The sequence below is a fragment of the Physeter macrocephalus genome, chromosome 12 (assembly GCF_002837175.3).
Source record: "Physeter macrocephalus isolate SW-GA chromosome 12, ASM283717v5, whole genome shotgun sequence".
Lineage (NCBI taxonomy): Eukaryota > Metazoa > Chordata > Mammalia > Artiodactyla > Physeteridae > Physeter > Physeter macrocephalus.
The window spans coordinates 2,326,402-2,347,967 of NC_041225.1; the positions used below are offsets into that span (position 1 = coordinate 2,326,402).

At 33.3% G+C, this 21,566-nt stretch overlaps 1 protein-coding gene across 2 annotated transcripts; it reads right to left on the reverse strand.

Moving 5' to 3' along the window:
• Positions 1-10,689: 10,689 nt before the first annotated feature.
• LRRTM4 (leucine rich repeat transmembrane neuronal 4) lies at positions 10,690-14,946 on the reverse strand. 2 transcript variants are annotated; one of them, XM_007120619.2, is made up of 3 exons: positions 14,731-14,946; positions 14,308-14,388; positions 10,690-12,484 (listed from the first exon to the last, which is right to left on the reverse strand). In XM_007120619.2, the coding sequence occupies exons 2-3, from the start codon at positions 14,309-14,311 to the stop codon at positions 10,932-10,934; spliced, it is 1,557 nt and encodes a 518-aa protein (XP_007120681.1). In that variant the 5' UTR covers positions 14,312-14,388; positions 14,731-14,946; the 3' UTR covers positions 10,690-10,931. The 2 variants fall into 2 exon arrangements, with proteins under 2 accessions (XP_007120681.1, XP_007120680.1); XM_007120618.2 differs by having other exon boundaries at positions 14,308-14,458.
• Positions 14,947-21,566: the final 6,620 nt, after the last annotated feature.

Consider the following 21,566-nt stretch of genomic DNA (forward strand, 5'->3'; position numbering starts at 1 on the left):
AAAAACAAATTAGCTCCATGTTTCACGTGATATACTAAAGGATATTGTAAGTAGATTAAAGAAATAAATATAAAAATCAAATTATTGAGGGAGTGATCAAACCATAGTAAATGTTTCCTTGCAGGATGGAAAAGGTCTTTCTAAAAATAAAAGCAATGTAAAAATACATAATGAAAACTAGTATTATTGTTGACACCACGGACTATTTATATACCATATTTCAAAATAAGAAATCCAATAACACAAAATACACAGAAAAAAATTCTACAGGCTAAAGCCAAAGACATAAATACTAAACACTAAAAAAATTGCCAACTTCTTAAAAAAAAGATAAACAATGTTGGTGTATATGTGGGAAAATAACTCTTGTACAGTTCATGTGGTAATACAAATAGGTATATATTATTGAGAGAGTAATTTGGCGACATGAGTTAAATTTAACGTTTTCATTATTTTGGCTATGAATTTTATCTTCTAGTGAAGAAATATTTATAACAGTGAAAAAAGCATCATAAAGATTCAACAAAAAGGGAAGTGTAAGTAAAATATGACACTTTAGGGATGTCATTTCAAAAATAGGTTGTTTTTTTTTTTTTGTGCTATGCGGTCCTCTCATTGTTGTGGCCTCTCCCATTGCGGAGCACAGGCTCTGGACGCGCAGGCTCAGCGGCCATGGCTCACGGGCCCAGCCGCTCCGCGGCATGTGGAATCTTCCCGGACGGGGGCACGAAGCCGTGTCCCCTACATCGGCAGGCGGACTCTCAACCACTGCGCCACCAGGGAAGCCCGAAAAATAGTATTTTTAAAAGTGATTCTATTCATCACAAAATGTTAACTTTAAAGTAACTGTATACTTTATGTAATCTATGCTACAGTTTTCAATGCTAAATTAATTGTATAAACACCCACATACACATATCTGTGCATATTATTAGATGTAAATGTAGCAGAATATTTAAAGTATTATCTCTGCATAATGGGTTTTTTTGATAATTTCTTGCTATTTTTATAAATAATCTCATATTTTCAACATTTCCTAAACAAAGCATTCATTTAAAATTAGAAAATTAAAAAAAAAAGAACATGTCAGGATAATCCACAAAATTATACTTGTTCATATTTTAGAATAAGATTATCTCCTTGTTTACTATCAATAGAATAGTAATAGTTTGACAACGTTAATAAAATAGTATTTTTGCTTATGCAATTGATGACCATGTTCCAATAAATTCTCACTAAGAAACACAATGAGAAAGAGAATGGATGCTATCTTCTTTCTAGGCCAATGATCCTTGCCAATCTTCATGTTTTGGAGGAAAATTGTATGCACATTCTCAAGGAAGGCGTTATGCCAAAATTAAAGGGGAAATCGTTGGAATATTCGTTTAAAATCATCTCTTATCCTCTAAGCATTTGAGAAAAGATAGATAGACCATCAGTGGATAGAGAGCTCAAAGAATTATGAATTGCAAAAAGTCAGAATTTTATATTTACATTTTTTATTCTCTTTTCTTTTAAGTTCTAGATTGGAGTCTAAGCAGTAATTCTCAAAAACTAAAGAAAATCTGGTTAGAATACTGCGGATCATATTCCAAGATGATAAAATTGATTGACAGCCTGGCAACTGGAGAGGGGAAAGAGATTGAAAAAAGTAAGTTCAGGGTTAGTGTCTCTCTTGTCACTCTTCACTGCAAGACAGAAATTACCGTGGGAACAGCTACCACTGAACTGGCATCCCTAAATGCAATGTGAAAAATGAGATTCTTGGGTGGCTCAGGTCTAGTGCCAAGACAAGATGGGCATGGTACCATAAGGGACAGTAGAGTTAAAGCAGTAATCAATGTAGTTTGATTCAAAAGAGACCAATGATGTTGTGTATTTAATTATGGTGTCCTTAGAAAAAAGTACAGTAGCAGTCTACTAAATTCTTACTTAGTCTGTATAAGTGGAAGACTGCTAGGTCAAGTGGACAGAAGTCTAACTTGAACAACAATACATTTACATACAGCTATTTACCAAGGTGACTGTGCATTGGGGAAAGTGAAGTAATCAGACTTTTGTGGATTACTGGGGACATCAACTCTGAAGGGACACTAATCCTGGAGATCCAAAATATCATTGTGGTCCCCTGGTCAGAGTAGAGGCTCATGAAATCAGTGGAGTTTTGGTTCAGATCCATTTCACAGTGGGTCCAGTGCATCTGTGACCCCATTATGTGGTTATTTCCCTCATTCTAGAATACATAATTGGAACAGACATTCATCAACTGGCAGAATTTCCAATTTGGAATAATTCTGCCTTTCCAATCACAGAGAAAACAACTTACTGTCTTCTCTAGCAATGCTAACATTTTTCTTTGTCTGCAGCCTGCTTGTTTTTGTAAAGGACTTGTACCTGTGGTGCCCTCTATTTTACAGCACACAATAATAGTCCATGTGAAAATTTAAATGTATTTCATTTTTAAGTATATCATAAATAATAGGAATTACATAACCATATATTTATGCAAAAATAAGAGCTCATATTATATTCAACCAAAATACTATTCACATCAAAGCATTAAACATATGTGTGTATGTATATACATATACACTAGAGAAATATCCGGTTCTTAAAATCACATATTAACTTATTCAAAAGGAATACCCTACATATTACTTGAAAATTCCCACTTGTCATGCATAAACACTTTGGGGAAATTAAAACTGCCTCCATTTGTTAAGAAAATGAGCTGAAGGGCAATACTTGATCAGATTGGAAACTTTTAAGTTGTTTCTATAACCCATTTCTTCTTTAGAGTTAATACCAATAAAATAATTGTAAATGCTGCTTTCTTTGAAACATGAAAAAGTATTTAGCCAAGGAAGTATTTTACAAACCCTGAGGTATTGTTTAAATATCAGTGCATCTGGTACCCAAACTAAATTACAGCTCAGACAAGGGACTGAAAGTTCAGGTTTATTATTCACTTTACTAAAAATGTAACCACAACACTTGTTTCTACATCAGGGAGTATTATAACCATCATTATAACTAATAATAACAATGAAAATAATACAGCCACATTGTATTTTGCATTTTTCAGTAGACAGTAGGGCTTATGGCTAGTAATAATTTATATTTACACTGAAGCATTTTTATAGAGGAGTTCGGAGTGGTTTCCAAATAGTAGCTCATTAATCATTTCAACAAGTTAGTTGGAAAGTTATTATCCCAGTTCAATAGATGGAAAAATTATATCACAGAAAGGTCAGAAATATATTTACTTGTCCAGTATTACAGAAGTAAAGAAAATCTCTGAGACCTCTTTTTCACCCCTTGATCTAACCACTGGATCAATGCAATTTTGGTCCATGTTGTGGTTTGACTATCAACCTAAAGTACTTTAAGGCTGACCTCTCTGCTATTACTTTTTCAGACCTATAAACACAGAAGAAAATAACAATATTTCATCTATGGAGACCATACCAAAAAAGATTCAGACATAATTAACTTATATTTCTATTATTTTCTTTTTTTTTAGTCTTATTAGGAATATTTAACAATAGCTGGTCTCAATTTAAAATAATAAATATCGAATAGTGAAATGCATCATGATCAACTTTATGCTGAAACAAACAAGCAATATTTTCAAGGCTTCATTTGCACAAAAATGTATTTAATAGAAATCAGTTAAAGGAAACAAGAAATCAACTTTTAATAATTCCTAGCACAGGAAATAATTAGATCTGCAGCAGAAAATGAAAGAAAAAAATTTCAGTAAATGTGACTTGAAGGAGGAAGGAGAAATTGAAAAAGCAAGCACAGAATTTATACCCAAAGATTGTTTCTTGTTTGTTTGTTTTAATAAAATCAGTATAATTTCAATGATTTATCTGATGATATTTAATTTTAAAAGGCAGAAAAACAGCAATCATTATATTTTAAAATGAAAACGTACAGTGAAGATGAATTACGTAGTATTGACTTTCCAAAATAAAACGATTTCAAGCATTTTCCCTCTTTGTATCATTTGGTATTCCAAAATTAGTGTCTATATGGTTTTGCTCTAACATTAAAAATAACCTCAAAATGGAATCAATTCATAACATAATATATTTCTGTTCTGGAATACATTTGCTTACTGAGATCCTAAAAAACAGTGAGTTTTCTTAAACAAATCCATCTATACTCATTTTAGCTTCTTTGTTTAGAATATTCAAATATATTGTAAAACCTAATATAATTTTTAGTGTTTATAATTCAATGAGATTTGAGGATCCTAACAACTGAAATAGTAGATAAAAATGATAATTATAAATTTGTTTAGGAAGTTTTGTTTTGATATTATAGTTACACTTTATTTTAAACTTCTCTTTTAAAATTCAAAGTGACAAACATGTTTACTGTACCTTACCTTTTTCTACTAGAAGACTTTACATTTTTTTTTTAAATAAAAGAAAAATCAAAAGAGATGACCCTTCTTGCTAGGTTTAGTTATTACATCTTTACCCCTAACTCTAAAGTCTGAGAATTCAGTGAATATGTGAAAGACTGAAATAAAGGAGAGAGAAACTGTATGGCTGTCCAAAAATTCAGAAAACCATCATGATACATTGAGGCAATGAGAAAAGAAACATAAAGTTATTTTGATGCCATTAAAATTTTTTAATGTTTCCTCCAAATGTTTATATTTGAGGCAATTTATGGGGACTGGTCAAGTTAGTAAAGAATGGGGTTTATTCAAAACTATAATATATATTAATCTACTATCTGTTTACAACATATATTTCAGTATTTCAGAAATATTTATGTGGGATATATGTGTGTTTAATTGTACATGGTTGTTTAAATGCAATTATATTTCAAAGTTACTTTTTTATGTATGTTTAAGAATACCATTTATATAATATTAAAAGATATCTCATTTCCATGTACAGACAATAATGCTAAATATCATAATCTTATTTAGTTATGCACTTGTTTATTGTTTATCTGATATCGAGGCATCAGTTTTATTCTTTTTTTTTTTTAGTCAAGCTTGTTCATAATTTTTGGACATGATTTTTTCTGAAAATTTTATATTCTCACCCTTACTTTAACCTTTTATTAATGTGTATTCGCTTTGCTGTCATTCCATTACCAAACTTTACAAGTATTATAATGTGTAAGATATGACTTAAAGTCAAATGTCTTACTTTTAAAGGACCCTAATTTCTCTTGATGGTGGAAGCATTATTTTTAAACCAGTTAGCAGGAGTATAAATCACATCCTTTGCACCTACAGAGCAGTTTAATGCATATTAAAGCAGTTTATTAAAAAAAGAGTGATTCTGATATAATAGGAAATACTGTGCTTTTTCTCAACCTTCCTTAGCTAACAGTTAACATTTTAATGGCTTACGGAGTGCATGAGAAAAATACTCTCACAATTTCTCTTTCATTTTAAGAATATTGAGATATTATTAAACTGACTCAATGAATGGTAGTTCTTTGGGTAATATAAAAAGCAGTTTTAATTTTTAAAACATATTCAGCATCTCTCTTATGCTTTTCACTGATCAAAAGACAGTAATTTTTCAAAACTTCCAGTGTCTGGTGATATACAGGTTGCTAGTGTTTCACTTTGATTTAGTGATTCAAGAAACTCTAGAGACATGAAAATTCTGATGGGTCACCAAGTACCCAATGCTAATATTCCCAAGTAACTTCCAAAGCATGGAGCTATCTAGAAATGTAATTCTTGAGGACTAGGATGACTAGATTTTACTGAATATAGAAAAGTCACAGGATGAAAAATTCTGGAATCATTTAAAGATTACTGGGGTGTGTCAAAAGCTATCCATTCCTAAGACCAGAGTCAGACTTCTCAACTTGGGGATTTAGAGAGCAACCAATTATTAAAAACTTGTTCATGAGATGCTAATATGAGCTAATTCTAGAAAAAGGAATTGAACCGTTTATTGTCAGTTTAAAACCTGTCCTAAATTAGCCATGTTGGGCCTTCTTGGCAGCTGTCACTCTTCACCAGTACTATTTGCAGACTAATAAAAATTGTATTCATGAATGAAATTTAGTTTGATCAAATTTAGACGGTAGATTTTTTAAAGTCATATTTTAAATGCTTTCAAAGTAACTAGTTACTTGGAAGAATTTAGAAGACATATAAGTGTGTGTGTGTGCTCACGTGTGTGCGTGTGCGTTTTATATTTTGCCTTCAAGCATAAAGACATTGTATGGCTTTTCACCTGAGCATGCTGCCTTTTAGTAACTCAAGAAGTTCTCTCTCTCCTCATTGACAATGAATATAAATAGCTCAGTTTTTCCTCCACATCCCGTCTTGCTCTTGTAGTCTTGGGAATGACCACAAAGATTTTACAAAGTTGACTATTCTGAGGAATGATTTGAGTTGGGATATATTGCTCTAGTTGAATTACACTCATTCAGTGATGGTTCACAGAGAAATGAAATGACTCACCCAAAGTCACAGCAAAAATGGTAATGTGTAGTATAAATTCTGATTTTTCAAAAAAGAACACTAGACTATCTAGACATAAGATACATATAATTTTAGAGATGATTAAACATTTATTCTTAAGAAGTATTTTCCTAAGTAACAAATTTCAGTAATCATGACCCAAGTTTTTATTATTAGTATTTCAAGTGTTCAAAATGGACAAAATATACTTATATTTTCCCTCTATTTCTGTATATGAGCACATACGCTTACTTACGTAATACAAACACACACATATACATACACACACACACACACAAGCATAAATAGACTTCCTTTAAATACACAAAGTATAGTTTCAATTTTGTAACATTTTAATATGACACAGTAGTAGTCAGCCACCAAAATTAACTGTGTTTTCTACAGCTTTATATTAGTAAAGTGTATTAAACTCAGTGATACTGGGCCTGCTTCACTTAGAATATATATGATTTTTAGTTATTGGAAATTCATTCAGTATACTTCAAAATGTCAATTTCTACAGTGTAGAAAGAAGTTAATATTCCCCTTTAAATCAGTAGTTTGGACATGACCTAATATCTTCAATAAATATAAATTGTTAGAAATGGTCTATACCACCCACTGCACAGCAGTGAAAGAAATAATATAAGCCCCAAATGACAATCAATTTATTTTTATTTTACTTGATTTTGAAGAGTGTAACCAAAATACTAAATATTTGAAAAATATGTACCTAAGGTCACCTATATTCCCATTTCCCTAATGACAGCACTGTTAGCATTATGGGATCATTAAACTTTATATTTTAATTACTTCTCCTTTAAAACACTCTGAACACAGGATCTCTTTAGAGACCACTTTCATTCATGTTAAGGTTTTACCAATTTCAGTTTTTTTTAATTCAAAAGGCAAACTCTCTTGGCTTATATTCACAATTACTAATTTTATAAAAGTTCTTGCTATTTTCAGTTGATAAAACATATCCTAGAAGAACCAGGTATTCAAAATTTTGTTTTGCATAATCTTTAAGTAAAAATTTGGTATGCAAGATGAAGTAACTTTATAATTCTTATAATTTTTTATGAGATAAAGCTATCCAAAGTTTCACAAGCTATTTTCAAAAGTAAGTATTTGCAATTTTCTCTGTCAGTGGCACGAAGTTTTAGACAAAGCTGTATCCTTTTGGTTTTAAGTTCTCTTCTCTGAGCACATATTGAGAACAAATTAAATGATTCAGTTCAACCAAGCACACTGATCCACTCAAAGGATGACTGAAATGTATCTATCTATTGGAGTTGTGCCATATATCATATTAATTATTCATAGCTATCTACTCTATCCCTCTTTTATAGATATAAGAAAGTTTTACTGCCTAAATTATTACGATATTCTCCTTCAGATTATTATCATATAATGTGTACTTGGAACTTTAAAATTTTAAATTTATAAAGATCAGAGGCAAAATTATTTACTTTATAAATTGCATGCTAGATGTGTGTGGTGGCTCACAGACATTATTCTAAGGAAGACTGTTAATATTTTTATTTTCTTCTTAAAGGAAATAGACAAAATGAATATTTTAACTATATTGAGATTATGATAATTGAAGGTAACATCAACTATATAAGTGAAATTTTCAATTTGATGCAATTTTTTTCAAGGCACTATCTTAGAAAATTAGCATTTGGTGCTAAGTTTTCTAGTTAAATATTTATGGCTTTATTGGGTAGAGTTTGATGTTTTGAATAAAAAAACCTACCTCACAAAAATGTATCATAAATATATTAATGGTTCACTATTTTTCTAAGCTATTGATACGTGAGGTTTCTCAAAACACCACCAGACCTAAACTCAGCGTACCTCCACTGTCCTAAAGAGTCATAAACTTGGGCAAATCGATTCTCTCTTTTGGCTTCATTTTGTAGAGAAGTTTTCTCAACAAGAGAAATTTTACTCTGGGGTGACAAAGAAGTAAGGGAAAATTATTGTTTTCATAACAGTTTCTAAGAATCTACTTTTCCTTATTTCTGACTTCCATCTGTAACTGTAATATACTGAACACTGATTACACTGACAAAAAGGAGGAGTGGCATCTACACTTTTTGTTTCTATGTATTTGTGTTTCGAAACAAGTTAATAGTCATTTAAACGTAGCTTTATTGGACCCCGAGCACTCAGAAGTGGAGTTAATGATCTCAGATGTATAGCCAACCATTTTCTACTTTTTAGGGCATGGAGAGTTTGACTACTTCAGTAGGGCTACCATTTCAACTCAATAGCTTCATTATAACATTTAATTAAATTTTTCATTACTTAATGCTGTAACACCACACCCAACCCCAACAATGTCACTGCAATTTCAGGACCATAAACATCACTCTACAGAACACATATAATATCAAAATGTATTTTTAAACACTTTTTTACAGAATGAAATATGTTTTTATTTTGTTTCTATCATGGTAATGCCTATGGTCTTTAAAGGATAATCTCTGGAATTTAAGATCTCTGGAAAAGTTTTAGAACCACTTGTTCTGAAGTGCTAGCTCTTTAAGAATCTTTCTTGGTGATTCTTACAAATAAAAATCACCATTCTAATATAAACGTTAAGAGAAAATTAATGAATGGAACTGGATTTTCCTTTTCTTTTTATATTACTAGTTTTTAAGAAGATCTCAAAATAGAAGACAAATCTAGAATAAAGCAGGATGAACTTGTTTTACTAATATTCACAAATATTATATAAATGTCAGCCTGCAATAGAAACATCAAGCCTGGTTAGACTTTTATATAAAATTTTTTATTCTCTTTAATTTTTAAGGGCAATTTCTTTCAGGTTTCTTTCAGGAATTTATTGTCTGGGATTACTAATCTTATTTTCAATCAAACACAAGAGGAGAAAATGAACTCTGCGAAGAATAGCTCCATATTCCAAATTACACTGAGCTGGAGATTACTTCAGACTCAGTGCTTTGTCTGAAAACATTTTCATTAGCATCTGCGTTTAGGATTATGGAAAGATTTGGGAATATATTATCAAAGAGCAATTTATATTTTTCAACTCTTATAACTAGTATTAAAAAGGGCAAAGTCTTTAAATTGTCATTAAAATTTTCTTTCAAAAAAGTAATCATGTAAAATTGGATACTAAGATGACACAGAGCCAGAACTTTACCTCTCTTTACTAATTTATTCTTGTAACAAGGCCTAGGCAGTCACATTCTTTGCACTTTTTGATCAGCTTTACCAAGTAAAGAATGATTTGCATCCAGCATTACTTATTAACAAGTTGGAAATCTGTGACCATTTTCCTACTCATAAACACATTCCTATATGTGACCTTTAAAATTAAATAATCAGACACTGATCCAAACTTATTCTCATGAAAATGAAAATAGTATAACATGAAATGCCTTCATTTGAGGTGATTGTTACAGAAAGGGAAAATACTCAGAACCCAAATCTCTCTCTTTTTATTTATAAATATTTGCATCACTTAGTTTTGGATTAGTTTAACAAGAATACACATTATGTCTTTGGGGATGACAGCAACACTGACAAACAGTCCCTGTTATGTTTGTCATTATGTTATTGCTAAATCATCCACAACATCATGACCTGATTTTAGTTACCAGGGACAAAGCCAAAATGTAGAATTTAAGTTTCATTCTGATTACATACATAAAGCCAGCACTTAAGAAAACCTTTGAAAAGTGATCTATGTCCAGTAATAAAAAAAATAAAAAATAAAAAGGCAAGGCAAGGAGGAAGGAAGAAAAGAAAGGAAGGAAGGGAGAAAGAAGGGAAGGAAGACAGGAAGGTAGGAAGGAAGGAAAGGAGGAAAAAACACATCTTTAAACACCTTAATACAATTACACAATAGGCCTGACATTCTCTATGCTGGTATAATAACTAAATGGCAAGTAACACAGAAACATTTATCCCTATGAGATCCCTGTTGCATGCTTTAATTAAAACTAAAAAATGTACAACAAAATCAACCCTTGGGTAAATTGCTCTTTGGTTTAAATCTTCATTACCTCCTGGAATTTTGGTAAAGTCACTTTGTTTTTAAATTAAGCTGGCCCCTCCTTCTTTACTTGATTACAAAAGTCAAACAAGAACCAGACATAAATTTTAGGATGAAAAGAGTTTTGTGTGTATGTGTGTTTGTAAGTCCAACCCCTGTATACAAACTGTTAAAAAACAGATGTTTTAACATAGTGCTTTATTCCAACTTAATATCATCCTTGAATGAACTTCCTTCAAGTTTCAACCATTTAAGGAATAAAAAAAAAAAAAAAAAAGCAGTCAATTTCCTGGTGGTTGTAATTTAATTAAGTAACCTTTCACACTGAGCAAAACCCAAAAGCAAAAGGGTCATTACTCTTTCTAGTGATTAGAGACACCTCTAGAGCTTCAAACATTTACCTCTCCTTTCCCACAGTAGAAACGCTTTTAGGAGGATCATGGTTCATACCTCACATTCCCTGGAGCCAGAGATGGTATATGTGCAGGGCCCAGATCCATTAACCGATATATCCATGGTCTCAGAGTTTGTAGGCTTGTAGTCCACATAATACTCCTGTAAAGGGGAATTCATTTGTCTTTCAGACTCTCTGGTCTTTTTCCGCCGCCTCTTCATAATAGAATGTTGCTGAAGTTGTTTCATGCTGGCTGGGTAGCGTTTCCAAGACACATAGATTACCAAGAGGATCATGGCCACTGAAAGAAAGAGAGCCACGCTCCCTGCAATAATTTTGTGAAAGGAAACATGCTCATACTCTTGTTCTGTGCCAGGAATCTGAAACCCTGGGGAAGGGCTTGGTGTTTCAAGGGTGGACTGGCTGGGGTCAGATTTTGAGGTTGTTGGTTTAGGGATAATTAAAGGCTTCTGGGGAGTTTGGGGCACAATCTGTGATTTTTCTGTGTTGACCACCTGGACTTCAGAACAGATATTATATGTTTCCACTGCATCACTAACTTTTTCACCTTGGATATGCTTAGGTCCTGCACATATCATGGTGCTTTCCTTATTTCCTTTAAAATTCTTAAGCCAATAAAATAGAGGACAAATGCTCCGACTGCATTCCCACATATTCCCAGACAAAGTGATGGATATTAATGATATCCACGCATTGACAGTTTCCTGTGAGATGTTGGTAAGCTTGTTGGAATCCAAATTCAATTTTTGCAAATTGGGCAAACATTTAAATGTGCCTGGCTCAATTCCTTGGATATCATTCCCTGATAAATCCAAGTTGTGTAAGGAACTCCAAGTCCATGTCAAGCCTTGGCTAATGGAGCGAATCCTGTTCCATTGTAAGTAAATTGAGCGGAGGTTGAAGAGACGTGGAAAATGAGCAAAGTTGATCTTGGAAAACTGATTGTGCTCCAGGTGGAGCTCTTTTAACTTCAACAGGCCAGCAAAAGCATTTCGGGACAAGCTTCGAAGACGATTATAACCCAAATCCAGAAAGTCAAGATTTCGACAGTCTTGAAAAACTCTGATGGGCACTGTCTTTAATGAGTTAGATCTCAAGTGCAAAATGATGAGTTTCCGAAGGCCTTTAAATTGTTCAGATTGCAATGTCTGAAGCTTATTGTAGGAGAGGTCCAGACTGCGGAGATTGGGAACCGGGTGAAATGTTTTATTGTGCAGATAGGTAATTTTGTTGGAGCTTAGAATTAATTCTTTCAGTCTACGGATCCCTTGAAATGCATCTTCATCCACTGAGCTAATGTAATTATGGTCAAGATAAAGCCATATAAGCTGGTTAAGGCTGGCAAACTGATTGGATTTGAGTTTCTGAATGCTGTTGAACCTTAATGATAAGCCTTGTGATCCTCCAGAAATGTTCTCAGGGATATCTGTGAAAGCATGAGACTCACAGTACACAATTTTGCCATCACATCTGCAGTTCTTTGGGCAAGCTTTCTGAGCCCCCGTGAGCATAACAAGCAGCAGTGTAGGAAGTAGCACTAGCACTACACGCATGCCTCTCAGCTGCGTAATTAAATGGAAACCTACAATATTAAAAGAAGACAAATGCACATTGTAAAGCTATTAATGTAAATCACCACCAGCTTACCAATATCAGGGGCATTTCATCTAGTGTAGTAATGGGACAGTTGATTTAAGAACAATGTACTTGACACTTAAAGCTTTATTTTCTTCAGTGTTGCATGTTTGCAATTTAGGTTTCATGCTTTCTTCCTTGATTTCCAAATTGCCACAGTGTCATAGAACTAAGCACAGCTTCCTGAGTTTCAGGAGTTCATATGTGCATCAACACGGAAAAACACTGAACCTATCTTATCACATAATGGCGACATTTAATAACATCAGTGTTTGGCTAGTCACTCTATTGAACACCAGTACCAAAAGGAAGAGTACTAAGTCTTCTGGTAATGGGGAAAATGTATCTTAGTAAGCCCTGTACTTGTACATCTTTCTTAGTTGAGTAAAGAGGCTGTGATTTGGCAAAGGAGCTTCAGTAAACTGTCAAGGTAACCCAAGTTCTCCTTGCTTGAAATTGCACCCTTATTTCATAATGAGATAACCATTTAGGAGCTCTGAAAAAATGTCCCTGGGACCAGTATAAACAGCCAGTGAAGCATGGTATGAAGACTAGTAACAGCAGGAGGTACTCTCAATGTGTTAATAAGCATATATGCTCTCAACATTCAGGAAGAGATTCCTACTGAGGCTCTCCTGCTCAGTGATCACCGGCTCAGTGTCCTAACTACTAATAACACAGAACACTCCAAAGTTATGATTATCAAATTCTTATTAAATATTTGCATAAAATACAAAATAATCTTGTGTAGCACTAGTTTTCTTCTGATATATTTAACACAGTTAGTTTTGCAAATTTGGGGGATAAACAAGCAGAGAAACAGCAGACTATTATTTCCCCCCATCCCAACCTGTTCAAATTTCTCACCGACTTTTTTTTCTCCCCAACCTCCATTAACTTCAGAAAACCTGCAAAGTTGCAATCTATTGGCACTTATGCTGCATTTCCAAGTCATAGCATGTTAAAGGACTTCTTTCCTCTGTCAACAGTAGATTTATTATTTCTTAGCGGTGAGGGGAAAAAAAAAGTACCTTGTGCTGCAGTTTCTTTATTAATCTTAAATATTCATGTTTTCAACCAAGAGGCAATCAGCCAAATCCCTAATTTAAAAAACAAAACAAAACACTTCTCCTTTTACTCTAAGATTTTTTTTTTTTTTTTTAATTTGAAACCCGATCTTGCTTTCTGTCCTCTTGCCAGATAACAGACTCATTGAAATACATTCCAGCTCTCCCAGACAGGAAAAAGGGGTGAGGGGGGGGAGCCAGTCACACTTGAAAAAATAAGACTGGCAAATGACTGCTGGAAATTTGGAAGCTGTGTTCAGGGTACATCTTCAAAGATAAAACAAGCCCTTGTGCGACCTCTGATAAAGTAATGACCCCACCCCTACACACACGCAGTAAAGTGTTAACAATCTTCCCGACAGCAACCAGAAATACAAGCATGGTTAATATTATCAAGAAATAGAAGGAAACATAACATTTATCTCACGCTCAATTCCCAAGCCAGGATACGCATTCGGAAGAGACAGTCTGAAAGATATTTCTCCAGTCTGTTTAAGTCCATGTTATGCATTTACAGTTTAAAAAAACGAGAAAAAGGAAAATGATCTAAAAATATAATAGCAACTATAGTGAGTCAACTGGCAAACTCCGAGGCTGCCGCTTTTTGCCTGTTTCCCGTCTTTTATCAGCTAATGCCACGACTGAGAATACGAAGACAAGAGGATCAGCTTTACTAAGAAGGAAACAACAAAAGTTCACTTACCCATCCTTTGTCATCCAAAACGGTTCCCCCCCTCTCTCAGCTTTCTTCTTGTTTGGTCTCACGTGTTGAAACCACCACCACCTTCATGATACAGTGCGGCTGTCATTCACACCATTCTGATCCCACATGTGAGCTAGTAGCCCCAAACAAACTTCCCCAGAGGGGACAGACAAAAATAAATATATACATATAGGAAAAAAAAAAATCAGCACGTAGTGGGATGGGGGGCAGGGAGAAGGAAGCAGTTGGGGGATGGGGGAGGGCCTCTAGGCTCTGAGCATCATTGTGTAATTCACCAGAGACCCATCAGCAGTAATTGGCAATCTGTGCAAAAGAGCTACAGCCCATCTCAAAGGTAGCCAACTTCTCTGTAAACAGAGAGGAAAAAAAAAAAGAAAAAGAAAAAGAAAATCTTCAGAATACCTGGCATTCCTTATTGTGCTGGCTTTTGCCATTCCCAGATAAAGCAAATCATCCTCTGGATTTTCAGTTCTTCAAGCAAGTAGGCCTCCTGTGCTGTATGAAACCCCAGTTTAAAAGCTATGCAGGCTAGGTTTATCCATTTAGCTGGTCAGGTTTAAAGTGTTTTGTAGCTGTGCTGAGAGGCAGGCCTTGTCTAATTCAGAAGGCTTTCCAGAGACTGATGTTGCTCAGAGCTTGTTGGTGCTAATGCTTGAGTTTGTGATACACTGAGTGCCCTCCGCTGGAGAAAACAGATTGCACATTAAAGACAGGAACAAGTGAGCCTGTCAGTGGTGTGCAGCCTTCCCTCTCTCAGAAAGGGAAATTAAAGGCACAGGATCACTTTTTTTTCTCCAATAATATATGTTATGAAAGGTTTATGCCAAAGAGTTCTCTTCAGTGATTTCAAATATTAAGTAAAATACTGCATCTCTAAATATTATTCAATTAGTAGTGTTTAAAGTTTCCTTGACCTGATTTTTTTCTACATATGTCACAGGGGATATATGTTTTTTAACAACAGAAATAATTTCAGATTTATTTTTGTTAATGTTGGTTTGTTTTATTTACAGATTTTTAAGCAAACCACAAAGAGAAGCAGTCTTTTTTTAGTAGAATTATGTTTATTTTCATTCAATAACTTCATTCAGCCTGTTCGATGTCCATATTTCCATTACTCTCTTGATGGGTCATATGGACAGAGTGCTCAACAGGTATAAACAGCCCAAACTGAACCTCATTAGCCATATATGCAGAATTCTAATGTATTAGCCAGGAATTAATAGAGGCCTTTCCCCTGAGAATAAAATCATACTCAAGGAAAAATATCACTTTTAAAGATAGTTACAGTAAAAAAATTTAGGTCTAAATTTTAAATTTGCAACTTTTGATAATAAAATATATTCTGCAATTTTGCACATTTATTGAGGAGTTTAGAGCATTACTTTCAAAAGTGCACATTTGTGGCCTAAAACAGTCATCTTTAAATACTATATTACCAAATGTGCAGGTAACTAAGAGAGACAATGTTAGATAAGAGAATTCCTGCTTGACATCCTTATTGCAATCACTGTCTTTAAAACTCATTTACATTTTAATGCAAGGTTTTTCTTATGCAAGTCAGTTATCATAATGGGTAATTCCAGAAAAACAAAAGCATGTGAGTTCTACATCATTGTTGTATTTCTCTAATTTTTGCAGAATATCCTCAGAATTAGAAGGGATAAAATGATATAATACCCAAAATATGTATATTTTTTTAAATGACACACTTTCCTTAACTTGCACTAAACTTTGAAAAAAATAGTATAACTCATTACCTCCATTTTGTTTCTCTTCTTATTTATTCCATAATCTTCTGGGAGATAACAATTTTTTGGAACAATCTAGAATAATGACCCAATACAATAGAGAGAGAGACTGCTAGATAAGTGTGCTAACCTAATTTAGCAGGTGTGGGAAGTATAACTGAATTTTACATAAGCATCTAGGATTACTGTGGATCATTGCAAATTGATATTTTTAGAAATAGTCATTGATTTTAGATTGTCTACCAAAATATTAATAAGTAAGGGGGGGTTTATCATATGAATAACATATATTATTTAACTCAGATTTATGAGTAAGCAATATCAGGCAATTGCTTAATTACAAGGATTTCTCAAGGAACAAATAAATCCTTTTCTCATTAACTGATACCTAAATTTCTACTTTAGAAAGTATACGTTTGGTTTAAGGCTAAATACTTATTAAATGCAAATGAACACCAAAAGAGATTAATGAAAAGTATATACCTTTCTAAGGAAATTAACATAAATGATACACATATAATTTGTTTATAGTATTGTGGTTTACATAGAAATAAAAACCCCACCTAAATATTCAATGATAGAGGATTAGTTCAGGAAAGTTAATATATTCATGAACTAGAACACATACTGCCATTGAAAGTTAAATGGTTTGTATTTGCTGAGGGGGAATGAGGAGCACAATGTATAAAGCAAGAATAGGAGGGGCGGAGAACACAGGTACTAGAGGATAATTATAGGGAGTCTATTTCTGTACATATTTTTATTTGCATGGGCACAAAATAAAGCAGATTTTCCTGGGAAATTAATTTTGGGTGTACTTTATTTCATTGTTTATGATTTTTTTCATTTATTTGTATTTTCTATTTTTTTAAATATAATGAATATGTGGTACCTGAGATGTGTATAAATGTATATGTATGTTTGAATGAAAGACATGAGAACAGTTTTGATAGTAGATTGGAAAAATCTCATGATGTTACACACATTTATAGTGTAATAACCAGCTAAAATTCAAATTTTGTTTGAAGTACTAAGATCTAATATATGTGTATTCCAAAGGAAATACTAGACCATACACAGAATTTATAAAGAATCTTGTCAAAATTCAGTTACAGTTCTCCTGAACACACTGTGAGGACATTAAAGGGTAGAGAGAGCTGAGAGTAACAAAGGATATTGTGTGGAAGATTTCTTTGGAAAGAGCTGTCCCTGTATTACCACATGTGCATGTGCATAAGACACACACACATAAACACACACACACACATACACACACACATCCCCTCACCCAAAAGAAGGTGGAGGGGATGTCAGCTCCTCAGCTTAATTGTAGTGCAAAGGGCTTCTTCAGGCAACTTGAAGAGCTTGATATGTCTTTCCCACAGTAAGCCCAGAACTGTAGAATGGAATCTGGCTCCTGTCTGAGAAATCCAGAAGATAAAAAATGGGTTTGCCAGAGCAAAGAAGAGTTAATTTAGTGTTGGGATTGGCTTTCACTTTCAGAGTTTGTCTAGATAAAAATATGTATAGGTGTTTTCCAAGAAAGAGAGGTGGGTTATGAAACAGAGAGAGAGAGGGAGAAAGTTCAAGCCATTTTAAATCCTGGTGATACCCCCAACAGAATGAATCTGTGTAAGTGCATTATCCAAACAACACAGAGATAAACAAAAAACAAATAGAAACCAATCAAGTTTGGAAAGGTACCAGACATATGAAGAAAAAAATGTGTCATCCTTGTCATAGGAGTAATGAGGAATAATAGGAATAATAGCCTCTTAATGAGGCTATTAAGGATCTATCAATGTGTCCGTGAGAAATATAAATAGTTTTGACCTCTGCTAGGCCCAGAGATCAAACAAACCTTTTTACAATTGTACCAGTCAACCAAAAAGTTTCCTGGGAAGGTCAGAAACAGCAATAAGTAAGTGTGGGAGGAGGTGAGCAAGAATGAGAGAAGCTGACTTCACTTCCTCGTTTTTCCTAGGTAGCAGATGGCCCATCTGCAACTGGTCCTCCAGGGGAACAGGGGGAGAATGCTTAAGCTTTATATGAAATAAGAGGTATTAGTTAATATGATGGACAATATTATCATTTACTAAATTGAGATATTATGAAATAAGGATATAATAGGAATTTTTGTTACCTCAAAGAGAATTCAGTAACCTCCCTTTGATAATTTTAAATTGCCCATGGTAGGAGTATTTACACAAAGGAAATATGCAAAAGCTAAAATTTAAGGCATGATCTATTGTTTTGTTGAGTGTCTAGTCTTAAGAAATTGATGGAGGAAATATTAGTATTACAGGTTAATCTTAAAAGTGCACTGTATCTGTAGCCATTTAATTACAAATGGCACAAAAATTGAGACATATCCTTCCAATATTTGAAAACTATTAGCTGATTGAGCAAAGAAATCACTCATGCCATTGCCAAGTGAAATGCCAACATATGTCTATATTATTTCACTTTTGTCTTACTCATTAATGTATCAGACGTATTCATGTTGGACACATGTCCCCCCCCAAGATACACACAAACACACACACACACACATTGAAAATGTTTAGAAATAATTTACTCAAGCCACATTTTAATTATGTACATAATTCAGTTTCAACTTGAAGAGGAGCATTGAATCACCTTTTTCAAAATGAATGACCTCTTCTTTTTCAGTTTACTCGTTGTAAGTTAATAGTACCTCATTTCTGATAGTAGTGATAATAACTTACTTGTTAAAAATTTAAACAAAAATAACATCTTATTATATGTGTTCAGCTGAATTTAGGAATCTTAAGGTCCATACTTAAAGCCTTTAATCTCAGTGTGTAAATTATGATAATATTCACATTATTAATATAGACACAGCAAAAATTGTACTAAAATACAGATACATAAATATGGACTATTTCTGTCTTATTTTATTAACCAGTGAACTAGCATATCGAAAGAGAAAAATATATTGATAATCTATGTTAGGATATTAATAAGTAGATAATGATAATGTAAAACATGATAAAATGGTGGTTGAGGTATGTGGAAATTGGACATTAAGCCAATAAAAACTAATATGAGAATATAATTTATAGATTGTGATAAATGTTAGTAAATGATAAAGTATGCTATGAAGCAGAATAATGGGTGATAATTTGCATTGGAGAATTGGGAAAGGAATCTTTAAAAATAATCTTTTAATGGGCTTTCAAGCAAAATACTCTCATACATTTGTGGGATAAATAAATTATCATAGTTTAGACTAAATGAATGAGAGGAGTGAACTAGGCAAAAATTAAGGACAACAGAGAAGAACACAACAGAGAAAACAATAAGAAAATAGTTTGCGGGGCTTCCCTGGTGGCGCAGTGGTTGCGCGTCCGCCTGCCGATGCAGGAGAACCGGGTTCGCGCCCCGGTCTGGGAGGATCCCACATGCCGCGGAGCGGCTGGGCCCGTGAGCCATGGCTGCTGGGCCTGCGCGTCCGGAGCCTGTGCTCCGCAACGGGAGAGGTCACAGCAGAGGGAGGCCCACATACCACAAAAAAAAAAAAAAAAAAAGAAAAGAAAAGAAAATAGTTTGGGAAGAGGTAAATGCTTGCCTTTGTTTGACTAAATAATAGGAAAAAACAAGCAGACAATAGAAACAGACTCACAGATAATTCAACAGTAGAGTTACTAGACACAGACTTAAAAATAATTGTCGTTATTATCTTAAAAAAATAGACCACAAGATGGGGGATTTTAGCAGCTCAATGAAATTTGTAAACAAGAATCAAATCAAAATTATAAAACTAAAAACAGAATGAAAGTTATTGAAATTAATAACTCTATAGATATATTTAAATGGAAATTGGGCAGAACAGAATGGAAGATTACATAGAGAACGAGATAAAACAATAGAATGGGAAATTCAGTTTAGGGATTTTCAAAAAAATATATATATATATTTTTTCACCGTCACCCATAGAAAATAATATATTTTACTGAATTAAAAATACCTTTCGGGCTTCCCTGGTGGCGCAGTGGTTGCGCGTCCGCCTGCCGATGCAGGGGAACCGGGTTCAAAAAAAAAAACAAAAAAAAACCTTTCATAAAGCAATATTTCTCTGATATATTTTATTTTTTAAATTTTTGCTATATAATATACTGATAGTTACTTAATTGACTTCTCTGTATATGGTTTAAACAACATTGACATGAACATACAAATATATAAACTAAAGTTAAGGTAAGCTTAGTAGCCTTTTCAAAATTTCATAAATAGTTAACAGAGCTTTGAACAGAACTCAGTGCAGGTGCTATGATATTATGTTTTTTACATAACATGAGCATTTTGTCTGTTATAGGAGTAGTGGCAACATTCATTGGAAGTTCCATTACCATGGCATAACTTTGGCTCAATTAATTATTATTGTTTGTTTGTCTCCAAAGTCTGTTGTTTTTATACAATTTGAGGTGATATAAGAAACCACACCAAAAGAGCTGACAAATACTTGTATGAAAATGCACAACTTAGCTTCAATGAAAATTTTAAGAAAATGAAAACAATACATCAAGACTTTGTTTCCATAGGATATTTAAACTTCTTACACTATAGATGGGGTAATAAGATATCAGAAATTCAGAAAGTCAGATGGGAAAAAATATAAAATATATATCCCTACTAGGAAAAGAAACAAAAATTAAGCCACATACAATCAGATATTATATTTTAAATTATATTTGCACATGTTTTTATGTATGCTGTAAAACCTGTATCTATAGTATAAATTAGAATAATTATTTTTTCATATACTTAGCAGTATCAAGATCCATAGAAACAAAAGTTACTAGCCTTTAACCTAATGTTTCCATTCTAAGATGTCTTAACATAATAGAATACAATATTCAAACATATGCATTTCAATATTATTAGAAAGAAAAGGAAGTCACAAAATAAACTTTAAAAAAGAGAATATTTTATTGAACATGACACATTAATCAATAAAATATTTGTACTCAATAAATATGAAAGTAATTTTTATGATTAAAGTGAAATGGTATTCATCTTACTGATTACAGCAGTGCAAAAAAATCTACACTAAGACCAAAAAGGAGTGAAGGTAACACAGAAAAAAAAAAGAATTGATGAATTTATAACTTTTTGATAACTTCTCTATGGCTATAATTCTCCTCCTTCAGTACATATGAATCAGAAGGATAGAAGATGGCTCCAGATGGGTGTTGATTTCACCTTAAATTATGACAAGTTAATTTCAGGTATCAGTCAAGTCTCTGACTTTATTATTGAAAGATTTGGGATACTTTGTAAATGATTTTAAACTGTCTTTCCTGACTACAAATCACATCCAATCAGACATCCATTGCAGGATACTGACTGATTAGAGTAGGTATTTTACACTCTAACAATCTTTTGTATCTGAACCATGCTGATAAATCTCTTTACCCTTTGCATCTCATGTTTATCTTCTATAAGGAAGGGGATGATAACATA